This window comes from Morchella sextelata (assembly GCF_020137385.1).
Source record: "Morchella sextelata strain SCLS chromosome Unknown scls_2, whole genome shotgun sequence".
Taxonomy (NCBI): Eukaryota; Fungi; Ascomycota; class Pezizomycetes; order Pezizales; family Morchellaceae; genus Morchella; species Morchella sextelata.
Window position 1 is genome coordinate 701,612 of NW_025408617.1, and position 17,016 is coordinate 718,627.

At 48.0% G+C, this 17,016-nt stretch overlaps 7 protein-coding genes across 7 annotated transcripts; 2 read left to right on the plus strand and 5 right to left on the minus strand.

The window, feature by feature from the left end:
- Window positions 1-624: 624 nt before the first annotated feature.
- Window positions 625-2,020, plus strand: H6S33_005448 (uncharacterized protein; the record flags this gene model as incomplete). The annotated part of the gene is made up of 3 exons (XM_044836795.1): window positions 625-1,304; window positions 1,461-1,731; window positions 1,808-2,020. The coding sequence occupies 3 exons, from the start codon at window positions 625-627 to the stop codon at window positions 2,018-2,020; spliced, it is 1,164 nt and encodes a 387-aa protein (XP_044698757.1).
- A 1,093-nt stretch (window positions 2,021-3,113) lies between these two features.
- Window positions 3,114-3,958, minus strand: H6S33_005449 (uncharacterized protein; the record flags this gene model as incomplete). The annotated part of the gene is made up of 3 exons (XM_044836796.1): window positions 3,114-3,366; window positions 3,443-3,555; window positions 3,620-3,958. 3 exons carry the CDS (start codon window positions 3,956-3,958, stop codon window positions 3,114-3,116), a joined length of 705 nt encoding a protein of 234 aa, XP_044698758.1.
- A 2,430-nt stretch (window positions 3,959-6,388) lies between these two features.
- Window positions 6,389-7,658, minus strand: H6S33_005450 (uncharacterized protein; the record flags this gene model as incomplete). Its single annotated transcript, XM_044836797.1, has 3 exons — window positions 6,389-6,419; window positions 6,503-7,243; window positions 7,363-7,658. The coding sequence occupies 3 exons, from the start codon at window positions 7,656-7,658 to the stop codon at window positions 6,389-6,391; spliced, it is 1,068 nt and encodes a 355-aa protein (XP_044698759.1).
- Window positions 7,659-9,431: 1,773 nt separating this feature from the next.
- H6S33_005451 (uncharacterized protein) lies at window positions 9,432-11,751 on the minus strand (the record flags this gene model as incomplete). Its single annotated transcript, XM_044836798.1, has 4 exons — window positions 9,432-9,833; window positions 9,896-10,082; window positions 10,140-11,476; window positions 11,578-11,751. 4 exons carry the CDS (start codon window positions 11,749-11,751, stop codon window positions 9,432-9,434), a joined length of 2,100 nt encoding a protein of 699 aa, XP_044698760.1.
- Window positions 11,752-12,586: 835 nt separating this feature from the next.
- Window positions 12,587-12,982, plus strand: H6S33_005452 (uncharacterized protein; the record flags this gene model as incomplete). The annotated part of the gene is made up of 1 exon (XM_044836799.1): window positions 12,587-12,982. One exon carries the CDS (start codon window positions 12,587-12,589, stop codon window positions 12,980-12,982), a length of 396 nt encoding a protein of 131 aa, XP_044698761.1.
- A 742-nt stretch (window positions 12,983-13,724) lies between these two features.
- H6S33_005453 (uncharacterized protein) lies at window positions 13,725-14,946 on the minus strand (the record flags this gene model as incomplete). The annotated part of the gene is made up of 4 exons (XM_044836800.1): window positions 13,725-13,936; window positions 13,997-14,138; window positions 14,197-14,748; window positions 14,815-14,946. The coding sequence occupies 4 exons, from the start codon at window positions 14,944-14,946 to the stop codon at window positions 13,725-13,727; spliced, it is 1,038 nt and encodes a 345-aa protein (XP_044698762.1).
- An 812-nt stretch (window positions 14,947-15,758) lies between these two features.
- Window positions 15,759-16,721, minus strand: H6S33_005454 (uncharacterized protein; the record flags this gene model as incomplete). Its single annotated transcript, XM_044836801.1, has 1 exon — window positions 15,759-16,721. One exon carries the CDS (start codon window positions 16,719-16,721, stop codon window positions 15,759-15,761), a length of 963 nt encoding a protein of 320 aa, XP_044698763.1.
- Window positions 16,722-17,016: the final 295 nt, after the last annotated feature.

Genomic DNA, 17,016 nt, shown 5'->3' on the forward strand with positions numbered 1-17,016 from the left:
ACCATTAATATTGAGAAACGACAAATGCGCATGTTCAACAACGAGGAGTTGAGGCCTAGCTGACATAAGAGATATTGTGGAACTCGGCACTCGAGAAAACATTGACAACTTTATGTCTGCTGAATCAGAAGCACTAGCCTGTCCAAGGGAGCCGAGGAGTGAGGTATCCCCAACTTCGAACATCAACTTTAATGAGCTCATGAGTCATATGTGCTCCTGATGCAGCGGAACCGTTTCTGACGGTGGTGGGCGGTTCATGAGATATTGACTTACCGAAAGACGTGAGTTGCACTATAGCTATGTGGGTAAACATTCCTGACTACCATGCTGGTTATGAACGCTTTGGTATAAGATTTCGTTTATGGCCGAGGTACCCCACTCACGAATGTTTATTATGACGCTGGGAGCGTTCCTTATTGGAGCAAAATAAGTCGGGCCGTACTGGCCCGTAACCTAAGCGAACGGGTAATCCCGCTGAGCAGCAAAACCACGACGTCATCCCAACTTTTATTCGAAACACGAATACTGAGGTAAGCCGGTACATATTCAAGTAGGGGATGTGTGCGAGACTGCCTTTTCTCCTATAAATTCCATAATCGAGTTTGAAGGACGTCGACTTATACAATGCTTACATACCTTGCCGCCCTTCTTACTGAACCTGCACACTTTCTGCTTTCTCTGACGCCACTTTCACGTTTGCTCCCTAGTATTGATCACTTTGCTCCACATCCTACGGCACCTTTCGAAGGATACTACACCCGTATTGTAACACCTTCCCACGGGTCAATACTCCTTATCCTCTCTTCTGTGCGACAAGCAGAAGATAAACCCCATTATATCCACTTTTCCCACATACCATCAGCATCAGAGCCACAGGATAAAGCATTGCAAATCGATGTATTCCCAACCATCACAGACGTTCTCGGAGAATGCAAAGAAAGTGGATTCCAAGAATTCACCAGGGTTGTTTCCGACGGAATCGGATACTTCCGCACTGCCGAAGGTGAACAGAAATATTCACTCCGTCTCCCAGATCCTGAGTCGGAGGGCGGCGACGAGAGCGTGGTGGAAGTGGAAGTAACGATCACTCAGAGGGCACCCTGGATAAAAGGGGATGCACTCAGTACTCCAGAGGGTGCATTCAGTAATCTGGTGCATCTGCTTCCGCTGCACTGGAACGTCTTCTCGCATAAAAGTATGGCAGAGTACACCGTAAAGAGAGGAGGTGAACTTTGGTTGCAGGGGACAGGAATTGCACATTCCGAAAAGAACTGGGGGGTGTCCTTTCCTACTGGTTGGACTTGGTAAGCCTTTCCCTAGCTCGTTCATTTAAAGCACCGAGAGTATTTGGTCTGGTAGTCCTCGGAACCCGCCATTAGATAAGCTGTTATTATTTGCTCCCGACTATTAGTGGTTATAGTTTATTTCCTGAGCATTTATTAACTTTTCTCCTTTGATAGGATCCAAGGCTTCTCAGATCATAAGGACCACGCTGGAACGTCATCATTTTCTCTTGCGGGTGGAAAGATCCTCGGGCAGAAGGCGTTTCTTCTCGGCTATCGTTCTCCAAAATACTCTATATCGTTTGCACCCCCAACAACACTCTTTCCTTTCAGCATACCGACCCCCTTTTGCTATGAAGAACATGATTCGAAAGCTGGAACCCTCTCATTAAGGGCCGATAACCTGGTAGGAACTCGGAGAATCGTGATTAGCGTCGCTGGACCTACTGTAAGCCTATATGCCCTTTGTTATCCAATGAACAATTTATTGTGAATGACTTTATATGGCTAATACACGATGCAAGAATCACGAGGGGTGGGTTGCCCTCAATTGTCCGCTCTCCACTGGCCATGGAAATAAGTTTGCCTACGAGACATTCGAAGCTACCTTGTTTGTTGTAATCTCAGAAAGGAGGTGGCCCTGGCAAGAATGGGTACAGGTAGAAACGGCGCAGTTTACAAACGCTGCATTAGAATTTGGGGGTGATTATAGCTTCAAGTTGAAAGATAGTGTATAAGTTGATTGGAAAGCATTTGTGTGGTCGTTTATTCTGCAATGTGTGTTAGCAGCCTTTAAATTAAGATAGATATTGGATATCATACTTCGCTACATTTCAGAACGTTTGGTCAGTGCCCCCCCCCCCCCCCCCCGGGGGCTCGGTTGGCAGAACAATATTTGAAGTCTAGCGAAACATCTGTTGAGCTAGTAGTCTTTTAGGTATCCCATCCAACTCGGTCATTGAGCGGGATTTTATAGTGCCATTCTAGGAATGCGGCATTATCATAACTTTGATTAGCGAGTAGGAAAGAGTAGACGGCACAATTTTAGAAATAAGTACGGAAGGTAGAGTGAAGGATACGCGACTTGGTCGCTATCTTGCCTTGACTACAATATCATAGAGTATCCATATATTTATACCCATATAACTCTTGTTATACCGGAATATCTAGTTGGTTTCACCATCTACTATTGACGCCATAATATTGACTAACAGTGATTAATAGTGACAACCATATACATTCACCTAGGCTCGGATGACACACGTTTTGAAGACACCGAGTGATGCGTCATGATTACGACCACACCACCACTAGCCCGACAGACTTATTTATTTATTCATCCACCACCACCATTGGCTGGGATTTGGGGCCTATTCAATCTTCTTACCCTCCCATCGTGGTTTTTTGAAATACCCATATGCATGAACATAACATACTGTGGCTACTTCTATCCGTGGGGAAGAGGTTGTGGGGTTTGTAAATGTCAGAGTCTCAGAAAGACGGGAGAGATTTGTGCTGGGTCCTGTGATTCTAGTAAGTTTACATACAACTGTGGTAGGCACTAATAATTGACTGTCTTGCACATGTTTTAGATTACGAATTACAGACATGTTTGCATAGTGGTTTTATATCATGGCTAATCACTCGGCAGGTATAAGCAAATATGTAAGTGGCGCTTCGGAGGCGTTCCATATAAATATCATAATGAAAACATAATCCCGTAACTATATGAACACACACATAAATACATGATCATAAAAGATCAAGCCCGTAATTTCTAGCACTAAATAGACCAGATACTTTAAGGGCGGGCACGCCATAAATATCCGATCAGACCCTTGCAGCGACGAAGGCAGCAGCCTTACCTACATCATGGTCATAATGTAAGTGCGCTTCAAGAACGATCGGAAGCCCATGACAGATCAGGTCCCCATCATTACAGAAGGCTTTGACGTTGTCGTTTAAGGAGCCGGGGAAGGCGTCGCCATTGTCTGGGTCTCCAAAGAGAACGATCGCAGAAACATTTGAGTAAAGATCTTCGGGAATGTAACCCGCAGCCAGGTGAGTGACTTGTGCTCCTTCGCTGTATTGGTGTTGAGCATCAGTACATACATGTATATTACTTGGGTATTTAAAGGGTCTGTATATATAAATCTTACCTGTAACCGGAAAGAACGACCTTGGATTCCGGGCATTGAGATGCTGCAAGGGAGACCATAGAAGCCATGTATTGAGCACCAGTCATGGATCCACCAGTGAGAAATCCATAAATCTTTGATTTTGTAAGTAAGATAACCAAGAGATTTTCAGTACAACTTGCGGAACTTCGTACTAACATCTGCAGGGTAATCATTGACTCCCTGAGCAATAATTCTGCCAGGCTCAACCTTCTCAATCGCATCAAAAAACGGAGGCCCCAGGATGGTCCCAATATTCCCAGGCTCTGTCGCGCCCCGGGCAAAAATGACGATAACATCGTTACACTTGCCGTCAATTAGGTCGTTTCGGGTGTCGTTTCGAGAAGACCCGCCAATGTTGGAAAAAGCGCCCTTAATGTAGGCTTGGTGTATTGGCGAGTTGACTATAGCATCGGAGTCTACAGTATTGCTCGGCGCAGGCAGGGCTGTAGTCAAGGTACTGCTAACTAGGAGGGCCAAAGTGATGAAGAGCTTCATATTGAGGAGATTGGGGGTCTTAAGATTTTTTCTCTGGCATTGGATGGAACTGGGAGTGAGGATAAAAGAGAGAGAGAGAAAGCGGGGTCTTTATAGGTTGAGACATGTCCATTTATAGTAGATAGTCGTGATAAATTCTGACGTTGCGCGGATTCTCCCACTAACTCATAGGTATAGATTAAAGTTCCCAATTAAGGTACTAAATCCCCAGCCCCAAGGGACCCAAATAGTCTGGCGTATGGCTAACAATTTCTTAATAACAAAATATCCTCATGGCAACATATTACCCCACAATCCAACAGGGCCTCGACCAGGCTAGCTATTTGGTTTCCAAGCATAAACGAGTATAGATTCGTCGAAGGGTAAGGTGAATGATCGTTATAGTCCCCGAAAAACACTTGTGCTAAACCGAGGTTCATAAACTCTTGTCAATGCAGTACGAGCTCAGAAGTAAGAGCTAGACGTCGAGTACGTGCAGGTTATAGTCCGTTGTATCACGGTGGGGTAAGCCATACGCATCCTATTCTTGACTAACATTAGACATAAGATGAAAAAGAGAAAGAAAGAAAAAGAGAGTATGATCCAAGAAGAAAGGTTTATAATAGAAATAGCTAGTTAAATGTACAAGCATTAGTCTAGCATTGAGTGAGTATCTTCGATATGATTTCAGTGACAAAAAGATCCAATTAAACATAGAAAATATCATAAAAGGATCCGAGAAATCATGCAAAATATTGCCTATCTAATCTCTTTCTCCACCTTTGCGGTAGAAGCAGTGTTCCAGAATCTATTTGAAGCTTGAGTGAGTATTAGTTTTCGTGCGCTTCGACCCATTGATATAATTACTTAAAATAAAATGAACTTACTCTTTGTGCCTGCGCCATCGTCTGTACATGTCTGTTGACTTGGCTGAGCAGTTTCCCTGGTACCCAGTCTTATTTTGTCTTCAATATCTTCTGCCGCCTTCATGAGTTTATTCTCACTCTTTGAGCCTCCGCCATCTACCAGAGGTTTCAGAGGACTGTTCTGAACCATGGCGCATGTAGACAGCACCGAACCTGTTCTGTTTATCCCTATAGCGCGCAAGACCCTCAGGCGAATAAGCAGGGCCAAATGTGCTAAAAGGAGTGTGTAGCCACATGCAGCATAAAGTAAGGCTGGCCTATTGATTACTGTTGCAGCTATGGGAAGGGAATATTGGCAAGGATAGGCTGTTTTTGCGTATGGTAATTGGACTCGGTAGTACGAGGCCATTGAATGGAGTAACGCGCCGCCTAGAGCTGTAGACATGTTCTCATCATCCATACTTTCGAACCAATGGGACATGAGGGCTGCGGCGCTGCGGTAGCTAGAGCATTGAACACAGAACAAGACACCGCCATTGTGTTGCGTGAAAGGTTGGACAGCGACAAAAGAACTGACCCAAGCATCATTATCAATTGCGCCTAGACGCCTGAACATCTCGTTCTTGTCCCAAAAAGTAATTTGAACCCGATCTGAACGATATATTGGTATTCTTGGATAGCCACCCCTAGATTTATACTCAAAGATTGGTTTCTTTGAAATACCAGTTGCGCTAACCTCCCCAACCTCTCGTGGTAGAGAAATGACACACGTTTATAGGGACCAGTCTGCCCCCCCAAGACCCGGATCATCCGCGGCCAAACGCCCGCTGGGCCGTCCGTTAATCGTAGAATTGAGGTTATTGAAATAATCTATGTTCTTAACTCTCAAGACCATAAACCTGTGGCGCAGATCCCATCTAGATCCGCCGTCTAAAAGACACACAAAGGTAAATGACGGGTTATTTTTGGTGTAGAAAAGAACGTCATGTTCCATGTCGTATGACCTGTCAATGTAACTCCAGAAAGACGGAGGAGCGGTACAATTCACTCTTCTAGGTGTTAACCCTTCTTCCTCACTGGACGTTATATTTCCACAAATAGATATGCCGGTTAAGTCGTCGAGTGATATAGTACCGCTCAAATTTGCTGGGCGGCATATATGATCAAAGGATCCGACAAGTGCTGGTCCCGAGTAAGAGAAAGGTACTTGTTGTCCGACTTGAATTGGAAGAATTGCCATGTATTCCCGATCCTCTTGCTTGAGGATATGCGGGTAGAGCTCAATGGAGGAAAAGATTTGTGTCGGCTCTTCTAAATAGGGATCTGGTTCTGTTTTATTCTTCTTGATTCCTAAGAAGTATACAAATGTTGAGTAGGATTGATTGACCTCTTCGATGCCAGTTGATGCAACCGAAAAAATACCAATAAGGACTGCGCCTGCAGAAATCATAATGACCAGCAGTAAAATTAGAGACGGCAAGGCATTTGCTTTCTTGAAATGACTCCAAAAAGCGGATAAGCCTGTTCTTCACGTACCAAAACCTCAGTTAGTTTCAAATTGAGTAAAGGCTATAGTTACCATGATTTAAATCAACCAGTACAAATGTATAAAGTGACTGATTTGTTCACATATTAATACTGGTTGAATTAAGCGCGATAGTTATATATAAGGTATATCTGACTCATTAGGGAAACTTACACATAGTTCCCCCCAATCACCGACATATTCAGGAGAGAAATAACTTCTATTGCAGAGGCCCCAGAGTACATAAGCAACCATCCGCAATCAGACATGACTCCCCAAGCCAGAGATGTCGAAAAAAGACGCATGAAAAAGGATGTAACTTGGATGACCCGCAATACCGCAGAGGTGTCTCGTGTCCATTGTACAAGTCTTTCCTGCCAATCTCTCTGCGAGGCAAAAATACACGAGAATATGGCTACTGGAAATACGAGTAGAATTGCGAACAAAAAGTTCCATTTGGGTCTTGATACTGGGTGAGGCTTCTCGGATAAACTGGGATTCTTTGATACTTGTTGATCCGCCCGTTGGCGCGTTTGCCGCTTTCGAAAATGGATAAAAAGACAACCAGCAACAAATGATGTGATTAGTACGATAGCACACATAGCAGCGGTAATTCCAAACTTGAACTTTGTAATACTCGTCGAGGAAACCCCGTCAGTGGTTGTGGGCGCAGTGACACCAAAGCTCCAGGCAGGAGCGGGTTCACTAGCTGTAATAGGAACACCAGTTTGCTTTGCAGTTTCCGTAAATACAATAGCTGGGGCCCATACAGTATGCGGGTAGTCTTCTGGATATTCCGGTGTGGCTACACCAGTTATCGTGTAAGTTTCTGGATCTCCAACCCAAGCAGTTGTGGTGGTGGTAAAGTGGCTATAACACCAGGCGTCGAAGATATCTCCATCGCATATGTACCCACTAAATTAATGAAAACCATTCTAGTTATTCTCCTGACGTCTTCAGATGATAGAAAGATCTCGGAGGTATATGCAGGGAGTTTAACTATTTAGGGATAGATTCAAGTTTAGTTTACGTACCTAGGGCAACACATACTCAGTGAAGTAACATCGGGGCCGTTTTGGAGTTTCGAGGAACAGCCAGTGTTATATCCACTTGGGCAGATACCAGGACCAGGGAGGTAACCACCTCCATGGTAAGTGTCTGTCTTAAATTCAGGCGGAAAGCAGTGAGACATAAATATATCGGGGGCTCCATAATCCATTCGTAGGAATTCTCTATTTCCATTTTCATACAACAATGATGACATTGAAAGGACCTGCCCACAGCTCGCTGCTGGCGTAAATGCTGTTAATCTGGGCATCGGCTCATCCATTTTTGAAAATATAGGCCCTTTGCTATAGAACTTGACCTAGAGGACGGGGGCTGATTCAAAGTATCTAAAGAATTGAGAGAATCAACGGTGCCCGAGAGCTCTAAATACCACTGGGGTATGCCCGCCACAAATGGTAGTAACGTGCGGTTAGATATAGCTTGGCGATAAGTGCTGGTATTGACATCCCGAACATCTCTAGGCCACGTCAGGAGGTGTATCGCCATCAATCAAATCCAGTCTAATTGACCCCTTGAAACAGCCACTGAGGATCCAATGAGTACTAGTACATAAGTAGGACTTGATTCTTATGTGGGGTCTTCTGTCCCGGAAACTTGAGGAATCAGAAATACTTGTACTAGTTCTACAATCCAAGCCATACATCTTTGTAAAAGGTTTGAACAGGCTCTCGACAAATCGTATTTCGATATGTGGTTGAGTAAATACGAAAGATTTCCCCGCCCGCAGCCCAGTTGGTTCCTTAGCCGAATATCGAGTGATGTGTGCGTAGTCCGCCGGCCTATTACACATATCGGGGCGCCCTTGAACATTACAGCATTGCAAGATCTGTGATGCATGTAGCAGGGTAGGTATTCTGAGTACACTGGATCAGACCGGTTCAAAATCGGCGCAACTCAAAGATCAACTATCTAAAGTATGATTGGGTTCTCGTATCCTGGGATCACCTCTATCCTGCATAGCCAGCGATTGTGGGGGTTAGAGAATTTGCTTTAAACCTCTTTGTCAGCTGAGAGGGCATATAGAAAAGAAGAAAAAAACTAACCAGCAGAAAAGACCAACAAGCAGAATCATGTCGACTTCTAAACCTTTTCAAAATAAGGAAATAACCGTGTATATTCAGAAAATGAATTACAGAAGGACATCTTGTGTGAATTAAAGAAAGACGGAAATACACAGACAAATCATTCTATCTAGGTGAGACAGGATGTACAGCCACTCAGCAAAAGTGTTCGTGATTTAGTTTTAATGTCAGTGCGCAGTGTGGCGCGCGCACCCATGACGTTGATTTATTAATGTAGAGATTTAAAACAACTAAAATATATAATATAGTTCGTGACTATATATAAAAGAAGATAGGTCATTAATCTTATTCTTCATTGGTTCCGGGCTCCATTGGTGACTGGAAAGGTTTTCTCTTGGGGTTTTTTTAATGGTCCGCCAGAGTTACATATAGAGAAATGTCTCACTCCGAAATCGGAATCACGAACACTTTTGCAGAGTGGCTGTATGTACACCATATTGGCCGGTTTAGTCATTCGCCATTGACCAGGAAAATGCTGTAATTGCCGTAGGTATTTCGTACGTGTGCACAGGTGAGGTTGGACGGGAGCTAGAGACTTGGCGGTGTACTTGCACCTAGATACATGTACATACTCTATTTCCGGGAAGTGATACAAGCTTCTTGTATACCATCAGATCATTGATCATGCAGTATGTGCTGACTAGGTACGTACATGTAGTACATGTAGGTACATATATAAGTATGTACTCTATAGGTAAGGGCGGTGCGTATGGAGTTCTGAGAATGGGCGTTTAGAGAAGTTTAAGATAAACTAGCTCAAACTGATATTTCTGAATGGGCAATAATTTCTAGACATTCGTGTTGGAAAGGAGAAGGGTAAATACCACTCGAATTCAACCAGATCGGAAATGTCACTTTTTGGCTCAACAGCAGGAATTGGGAGCTTGAGGAAATAGTATTATTCTTCTGGATCTCGAATAGATTTCTAGGGCGATTACTGATCTCCATTCTACTCATCTTCTCCTCCCCACTCCCCCACCCCCAGCACCGCCGCCAGTTCCAGCAGCCATATCGGCCATATTAACCACCTCACCAATCCCCGCTTCTTCCTGCTCGTCCTCCAACGCTCTAATCTCCTCTCTACATGCCCACCACTTATCTTCTGCAGTCTGGAACGCGACTTTTCGAAGCTCCTTGATCGTCTTTGACTTTTCACCAGCTGATGATTCAAGTTGTGCAATGAGAAGATCCTGCCATGCGGTCGAGGTACGCGCGAAGAATTCGCGGAGTGTTTCGAATGGACGTGGGTGAGGGGTAGGATCGGGGGTTTCATCGATCGGTGCTTCCTCCTCATCCTCAACAATGGGTTCTGGGACGGCTTCAGGAACAGTTTCCTTTCCTTTCTCCTTCTTTCGCTATTGGTTGGATGAATCAATGTTAGTGAGAGTCGCCCAGCTGGGGCTTGGCTGTATCGCACCTTTACTTTCTCTTTCCGCCTTGCTTCGATTTCTTCATCGCCGATAACTATTTTTTCAGCTTCTCCTTCATCGTCGACATCCATCTCATCTTCGTCTTCTTCGTCTTCATCATCATCTTCGTCGTCATCCTCGTCTTCGTCCTCGCTGTCCTCCCAGACGGTTTCGTCTTTACGAGAGAATATTGTTCTAGAATTCCAGTTATCAGAAATGGCTGCAGAAAGCAATGATTGGGCTATTTCTTACCGAACGCCATCAAGTTTACCTAAGTCAATGGCAAACATGTCATCCATCATGAATTCTCTATCACCCTTCTCGAATGTCCCTCCATAGCCGTAGAGCACATCATCCAGTACGGCCATGGCACAGTTAAACCTTTTGTGGGGTAATTCTAATGATAATTCTACGGGGGCTTTCTTTTTCTCGGACTCGTCAATATCCATTTCTACTTTTACTTCAGGTGTCTCAGAAGCCATCTTCCCAGTCGCTTCCAGGGCTGCAAGATTTCGTAGAAGCTCTTCTTCGTCTTCCTTTGCCCTATCTCTTCTACCCCCGCCTCTCTCGGCTACTCTCTTCTGCTGCGTCCGGGGCTTCCGAAGCACAAGAGGAAAGAACCGATTCCGGTCCGTACCCCACGCAAACAAGTCGTTAAAAAACTCGCTATCCAGAGCTTCCTCCGTCTCCTCCTCGTCACGGACACCACCAAAGAGAATTCCTCTCCCCTTGTGCCACGCCATAGTCACACCAACACGAGGTGGATTCGGCGGATTACCGGGCTTCTTCCGGCGCTCCCAGCGCACCTTCGACAGGTCCGGGTCCATCCTAAGCAGCCATGTGTCTTGATACATGACAGGTTTATAGGTCACCGACTTACTACTCCCCTGCGCTTTTGCGCCCTTCTTGCCCGCGCTTGGCAGCGCTGAGGTCTTTACACGGGCATACCCACCATATATGACCGCGCCCGCCTCATGTGGCAGGAACGAAAAGCTGGACCTAGCCTCTGGGCGCTGTGCATGCGCCGGGAGCGAGATCTGGGTCCACGTATAATGGACCGTATCAAACGCCCACAGATCCGCTAGATACTTTGGCGTCGTTGACGTATCCTGGAAGCCGCCCATCAGCAGGATAAAGTTCTTCCACGCCACCATACGATGTCCACTCCTCGCCGGGGGTGTCCCGCCCCCGGCCTTACCGCTACTCTTACCTTCCACGCGGTTCCACTCGCGTGAAGCACAGTCGAAGCGCCAGAAATCATTGTAATGGTAGAACGTGCCCTGCTTCGGCGAGCTAAACTCTCCACCAAACAGCCATAGCGACCCGCTGCCGCCGCCGTGCTGGCTCGACGCTACAAAGTGGCCGGACCGTGGTAGCGGCGAGTTTGGGGACGTAATCTGCCGCCAGTCCTCGCGGTCAGCGTTGAAGATGTACAGCTCGTTGAAGAACTTTGCGATCGACCCGTTGAACGTCTCGCCGCCAAACAGAAACAGCTCCTTCCCGTTCGGCGAGGCCGTCAGCGTCGCATTTGCGCGCACCGGCGGCGGCGTGCTCAGTGGTGTTTCGGTGACTTTGAGGAATTGTGCTTGCTAGAAGAAAAACAAGTACAAATCCCACTCCGGATTTATGTTATCATCAGCTCAAGGTGTTCCCTAACAAGCCTTTCTGTCATATAAAAATGCCAATTCACCTGCAACGCATATTCAGCAAGGACCTGGTCAAGATCCACATCCTCGACCTCTTCGTCGGCATTGTTCTTGCCCTTCTTTGTGTTCTTCTTCTCCTTCTGCGCCGTCTTTCGGGCCGTCTTTTCGGCAACTCGCGCCTTCTTGTCGACCTTCTTCTTGTCCTTTTTGCCAGCCATCTTTTGAGAGGATTTGGGAGGGGAGAAATTATATATGGTTTTGAAACATTTTGCGGGGTGTGGGGTTTGGGATGGGTTACCCTGCAGTCAGTCGGTGATGTGCAGGATGAGCTTTTGGGAGCCTCAAAGCGAGCTGCTTTGTTTGCTGTTCAGTTTATAAATTAGTCAAAAATGAGTAAAATAAACTGACCTAATATGACTCCGTGGCGCAACGGTAGCGCGTTCGACTCCAGATCGAAAGGCTGCGTGTTCAAATCACGTCGGGGTCATTCACTTTTTGATGTTTTCCTCAGCGTTGGCGACCTTCCTTACCAGGTAACGAACGGCTTGGTCTCCTCTCCCTGTCAATATCGGACGAGTGATATATGATGATCTAACACCCCCGGTCCACCAGACTGTCCCTTCTTTACATTAATCATTTTGTCCAGTCAGTTTCTCGAAGAGATTTGGAATTCCGAGGACAGACTTTCATTTCCGTTTTTAACCGCCATCGTTAATTGAAACCCAGAAGTGTTTAACTACATGTAGTCGCACTTTTTTTGGTTCAAGTCTTCATTGTGCACCGTATGAAAACCATGGATTCTTATTTATAAGATACAAACACCCTCTTTCTCCTCACACCATCGAGCCTACTATTCCTGCATCAGTATCTTATTACCATAAGCATCACCATACTACCATCAGCATCATATTATCATCATCAGCATCCTATTATCATCAGAATCTTATTATCTTATCAGAACCATCTTATTATCAGTATACATAGACAGTAAGCATCCTCTACCCACTAACTCCCATTATATAACACAGAATCACCATCACTCCCCAAACCACCATGTCACCACCACCCCACGACGCCCAGATCTGCGCGCAGACCTACAACCGCTGCCCCGAGGGCCTCTGCGTCCAGCGGCTGGAGCTTGCCGAGATGATGTTCGCCGCCATCAGCGCCGTCGACGAGCTTGGTAAGCGGCGGGTGCTCATTATGGAGAAACTATGTGAGGACCTCGGGACTTTGAAGTCTGAGGGGATGTCGAGAGAGGCGAGGAGGATGTTGAAGGATGATGTGAAGGATGTGCGGAGGCTGCTGAGGAGGCTCGGCGAGGATGCAGTAGGGGTGGGGAGGCTGGTGGGGATGTGGGGGGAGAGGAAGGATGGGATGGATGGTGGAGGAAGTGCGGCGGTTAGTGTGATGCTGGAGGGGGATGAGGAGTTTTTGAGGGGTGAGTAAGGTTGTGTGGGTATTGGTAAGTTGGCGTTTGATAGTGGGTTGTTAGTGGGTGAATGAGTGATGTTTGTTATGAGGTATTGAAAGATAGAGATATGAGTGTTGCGGTGCTAATAAAATGTTTTGGGAACGATTTTTTTGCATTGAACCTGGGCATCGAGTGATATGCTGTGCGACTTGCGGCCCGTAATACACGTACACCTCTCTCTCTCCACGGAAGAATATTTGAGTACATATCTGCCGGTTTGTGAATCTTCACTCCTTCTGGGCTTGGTTTATTATTTACTAGCCAAGAGAGCCACTCACGGGTTGGGCGGGACACCAGCACTGCCAGGCCGGGTGTCCAACAGGGCCATGCTAGCCAGCCCTACGAGTGACATTGTGTGATCTGCATTGCCGCATAACGTGTTCTCAACCGAAAAAACGCCGTGTGCAGAACCATAACGTGGTGCTGTTGTGTGGACAGATTGCTTGTAGAAGAGGAAAACGGTTCTCTCTCCTGTTGTTGTCTCTTTCTTCCCCTTTCCTCTTCCATCTTGCTTCCTCTTCTCAACAAGCTTAAGCTTATAAGTCCAACTACATGTAGCTATAGTGCTAACTCCTGTGACAGCTTTTTGTTCAGAAGCCTTTCAAATGAATGGAATATTAATTTCTACGTGCAGTGATAATAAGAGGTTAATTGTATTCTGATCTAATTGCTTGGTCGAGTAAAGGGCACATCTTATCTTGTACATCGTCTAAGTATCTAAACATCCGTTCTAATCTTGCTCACGTCTTTCTTCTTTCCTCTAGCTAACTCGTCAACCAATCTGTCCAGCTCATCTGCCAAGCCCTTACTCGCAGTCCCAGCGCTTCTATGCGCCTCTGCAGCAGCTAACAAAGCCACGACTGCCGCGCCGAGCTGTTCGTTTCCACCCACGACAGACTTAGCAGCTGAAACGCCCGGATCTGACACACCTGCTAATCAATGGTCAGAGTAGGAAGGGAAAACAATGGACTTCTCAGTCATCCACATACCAGGTCCAGACCGGCAAACATGCTTCAGTTCCTCCCTGTATAAATGCAGGCTGTCCACATCCTCTAGTATCTTGCCCACCGCGCTCGGAACCGTAAATACAGCCACCGCCCCCAACACCGTGAGGATATAACAAACAAACACCTACTAATCAGCCCTCAGTCTCCTACAGGTGAGCCTACATGCAAAGACGTCGACTTACATTTCGATTTCCTATTCCCCTCCCCGCCTCTGCCCCCACCCCCCACCATCCCTTCCACGCCAGGGCCCAGTATAGCCCCAGAGTCAGCACATAGCACCCAATCGAGGCACTCAACAACCATGCCGGCACCCATAACCTCGCAGCAACCGTCAGGCTCGGCACCCCCTCGACCCTACGACTACTAGTCACCAGCCCCCTGTGTGTAAACGCCCTCCGCACCTCGCCCGCGCTCGCAAACCCCGTCAGCCAGTGGTGCAGCAAGAACGAGTAGTACACGCTCAGCAGCGAGAGCACAAGCCCGCACGTCCACAGCGCCGACACGCTCCAGTGCAGCGCGGGCGTGAACTCCTGCTGCATGGATGTGTTCGTCACCCCTGCGACAAGCGCGGCCGCGACGCCCGTCATGCTGCAGGACGCCATGCGCCGCGCACGGTAGTCGAGCGCCGTGGTGTCCGAGGCGAGGAGCACGTTGTGCGTCATTATGCCGAGGGTGTCGGTCAGTGGTGAGAGCAGTGGATAGAGTACTGTGGGGAGAGCGTAGGGCTCGAGTCGCTATCCGACTGTTAGTATCCTATCGCCGCCGTCGCCGCCGCCCCCTATGTTCTTAATATGCCCTACCTTGACTTTGGCGACCCATCTCGCGCGCAGCAGGTCTACGGTGTCACGCAGCGTGAGCGACGAGGAGATCACTGTTCCGGAAAGCGATATTACACCCGCGAGGACGGAGACGAGTGCTAACGGGTCCGACATTAATATCTATTGTGGGAAAGAATTTGAACGGATGGTTTTGGAATAAATCTCTCGCATTCGCAATATGCGGGGATCTCTCTCTCTACATATTTAATGAATGCGCTCTCCATGCAAGAAGTTCGAGTCTGCCCCTGTGACGATCTGACCGGTGTTGTGACACTGTCGTCTGACTTGTGGTGTAACCCTAACCCTGGGGTGCGAGTGAGACGGTGTGGAGTGTGGTCTCGAATCTGGGTGGATGATGCCGCTGGAGGTGAATAATTGCTATCCCGTCAGTCAGTCATTCGGTCGGAATTGTGCACTTTGGTCTACATGTGCTGCAGACTTGGTGTTGATTGTCCGGGCTTGCCCGGAGGAGCACGTATTACGGGTGTTTGGGTACTTACATGTAAGTCTGTTGACTGTGGTCCGTGGTTGCAACAGTTCTCACTGTGAACAGACTTACCCCGAACCCCGTAGTATATACATGCCCCGCCCTCGGGGTTGGACTTTTAATTGGCGTCTCTTAAAATCAGCCGCTGAGAACGGAGTGCCCCAGACTCGGGCTCGAACTTCAGTACTTACTGGATCAAATACATATAGGCTTGAAGCCGGTATCGATTTCAGTCCCAAAGCGAATTAATTAAGCCACCAAATCGACCCCAGACACCAATACATGTAGGTAGAGTATAGTATATCCGGGCCAAACACCTGATACCAATCAAAGTATTTACGAAAAAAAAAAAAACTCTACATCAGTATTCTACGATTCTAACAGTCACACCTAACTACTCTACAAATACAGATATCCAAATAAAATACAACCTACCCTCCTATTCCTCCTCCTCGGTCTTCAGCGCCACCACCTTCCCCCTCACCCTCCTCCTCTCCTGCACCCAGTCCCCCAGCACTGTCCACAGCTCCCTCTTAAACTCCCAACTATACCCCGCCACCAACCCACTCGTACTCGGCACCACAAACACCCTACACCCCACCCTCCACCCCTCCGCCGCCGCCCCCTCCTGCCACCCCCACTCCCACATCTTCCCCACCCCCCTCCCCGTCCCCTCCCTCACCACCGTCTCCCACACCACCTTCCCCACAAAACACACCGCCTCAGGCCCCCACCTGCGCACCTTTTCCCGCAGCTCCGCCACCCCCGCCACCATCTCCGCCCGCGACAGCTCCCCCGCGTCCCGCGACGCCCGCCCAACAAGGTTCGTGTGCCCCAGCCCATACCTCCCCGGCAGCCCCTGGTCCTCGCATGCCGCCACCCGCCGGTCAGGCGTGCACCCGGAGGCGTGCAGCAGCCGGTAGAACAGGTTGGTGGGCGCGGCGAAGGCGTGCCCCGTCGCGGCGGAGGTGAGACCCGGGTTGATGCCGATGAAGAGCACGATCAGGTTCGGTGCGAGTGCGTCGGGGATGGGCGAGAGGTGCGCGTACGTTGAGGGCGGGGCGTAGACGGAGGGCGCGCGCCGCTTCTTCTTCTTTTTGGTGCTGCCGGCGGCGGTGTCTTCGTCTTTGGGTTTTTCGGCGGCGGTGGCGGTGGCGGCCGCGGGTTTGGCGGGTTTGGCGGCGGGCTTGGGCCGAGCGGCGACTACTCGGGCGGTGGATACAGTTCTCGTGGAGCTCCGTGTTGTTCTGCCGCTTCCACCATCGCCGCCGGCAGTGGTGGTGGTGGAGAAAACGAACTTTGAGAGCGCGCCACCGAACGACGGTGGCGGTTTTTGCGGTGCGTCTTCATGAGCTTCGCTTTGCTCTAATGATTCGGTGAGTGTTTTTCGTTTCGGGGGCATTGTTTCTTGCTTTTAGGTGTTATTGCCGATACTGGGTGGGGTGGGTGGGTGGTATGTAGATGATGTATCAAGAAGCTGTTGCCAATGATTGATGGAGCAGCTTATGTAGCTAGCCGGGTACATGCGGTTACCTACAGCTAATGAAGCTGGCAATGACCAGTAGTACGCTAGCAGTAGTAGTGATGGTACTGCCGCCATCAGTAGCTGTTGCAAAGGGGATGTCTCAAAACTGATTTCAACTACATTCTACTTGGCTACTCTAGAAGAGTGATAAAACGGACGGAAAAATTGCAAA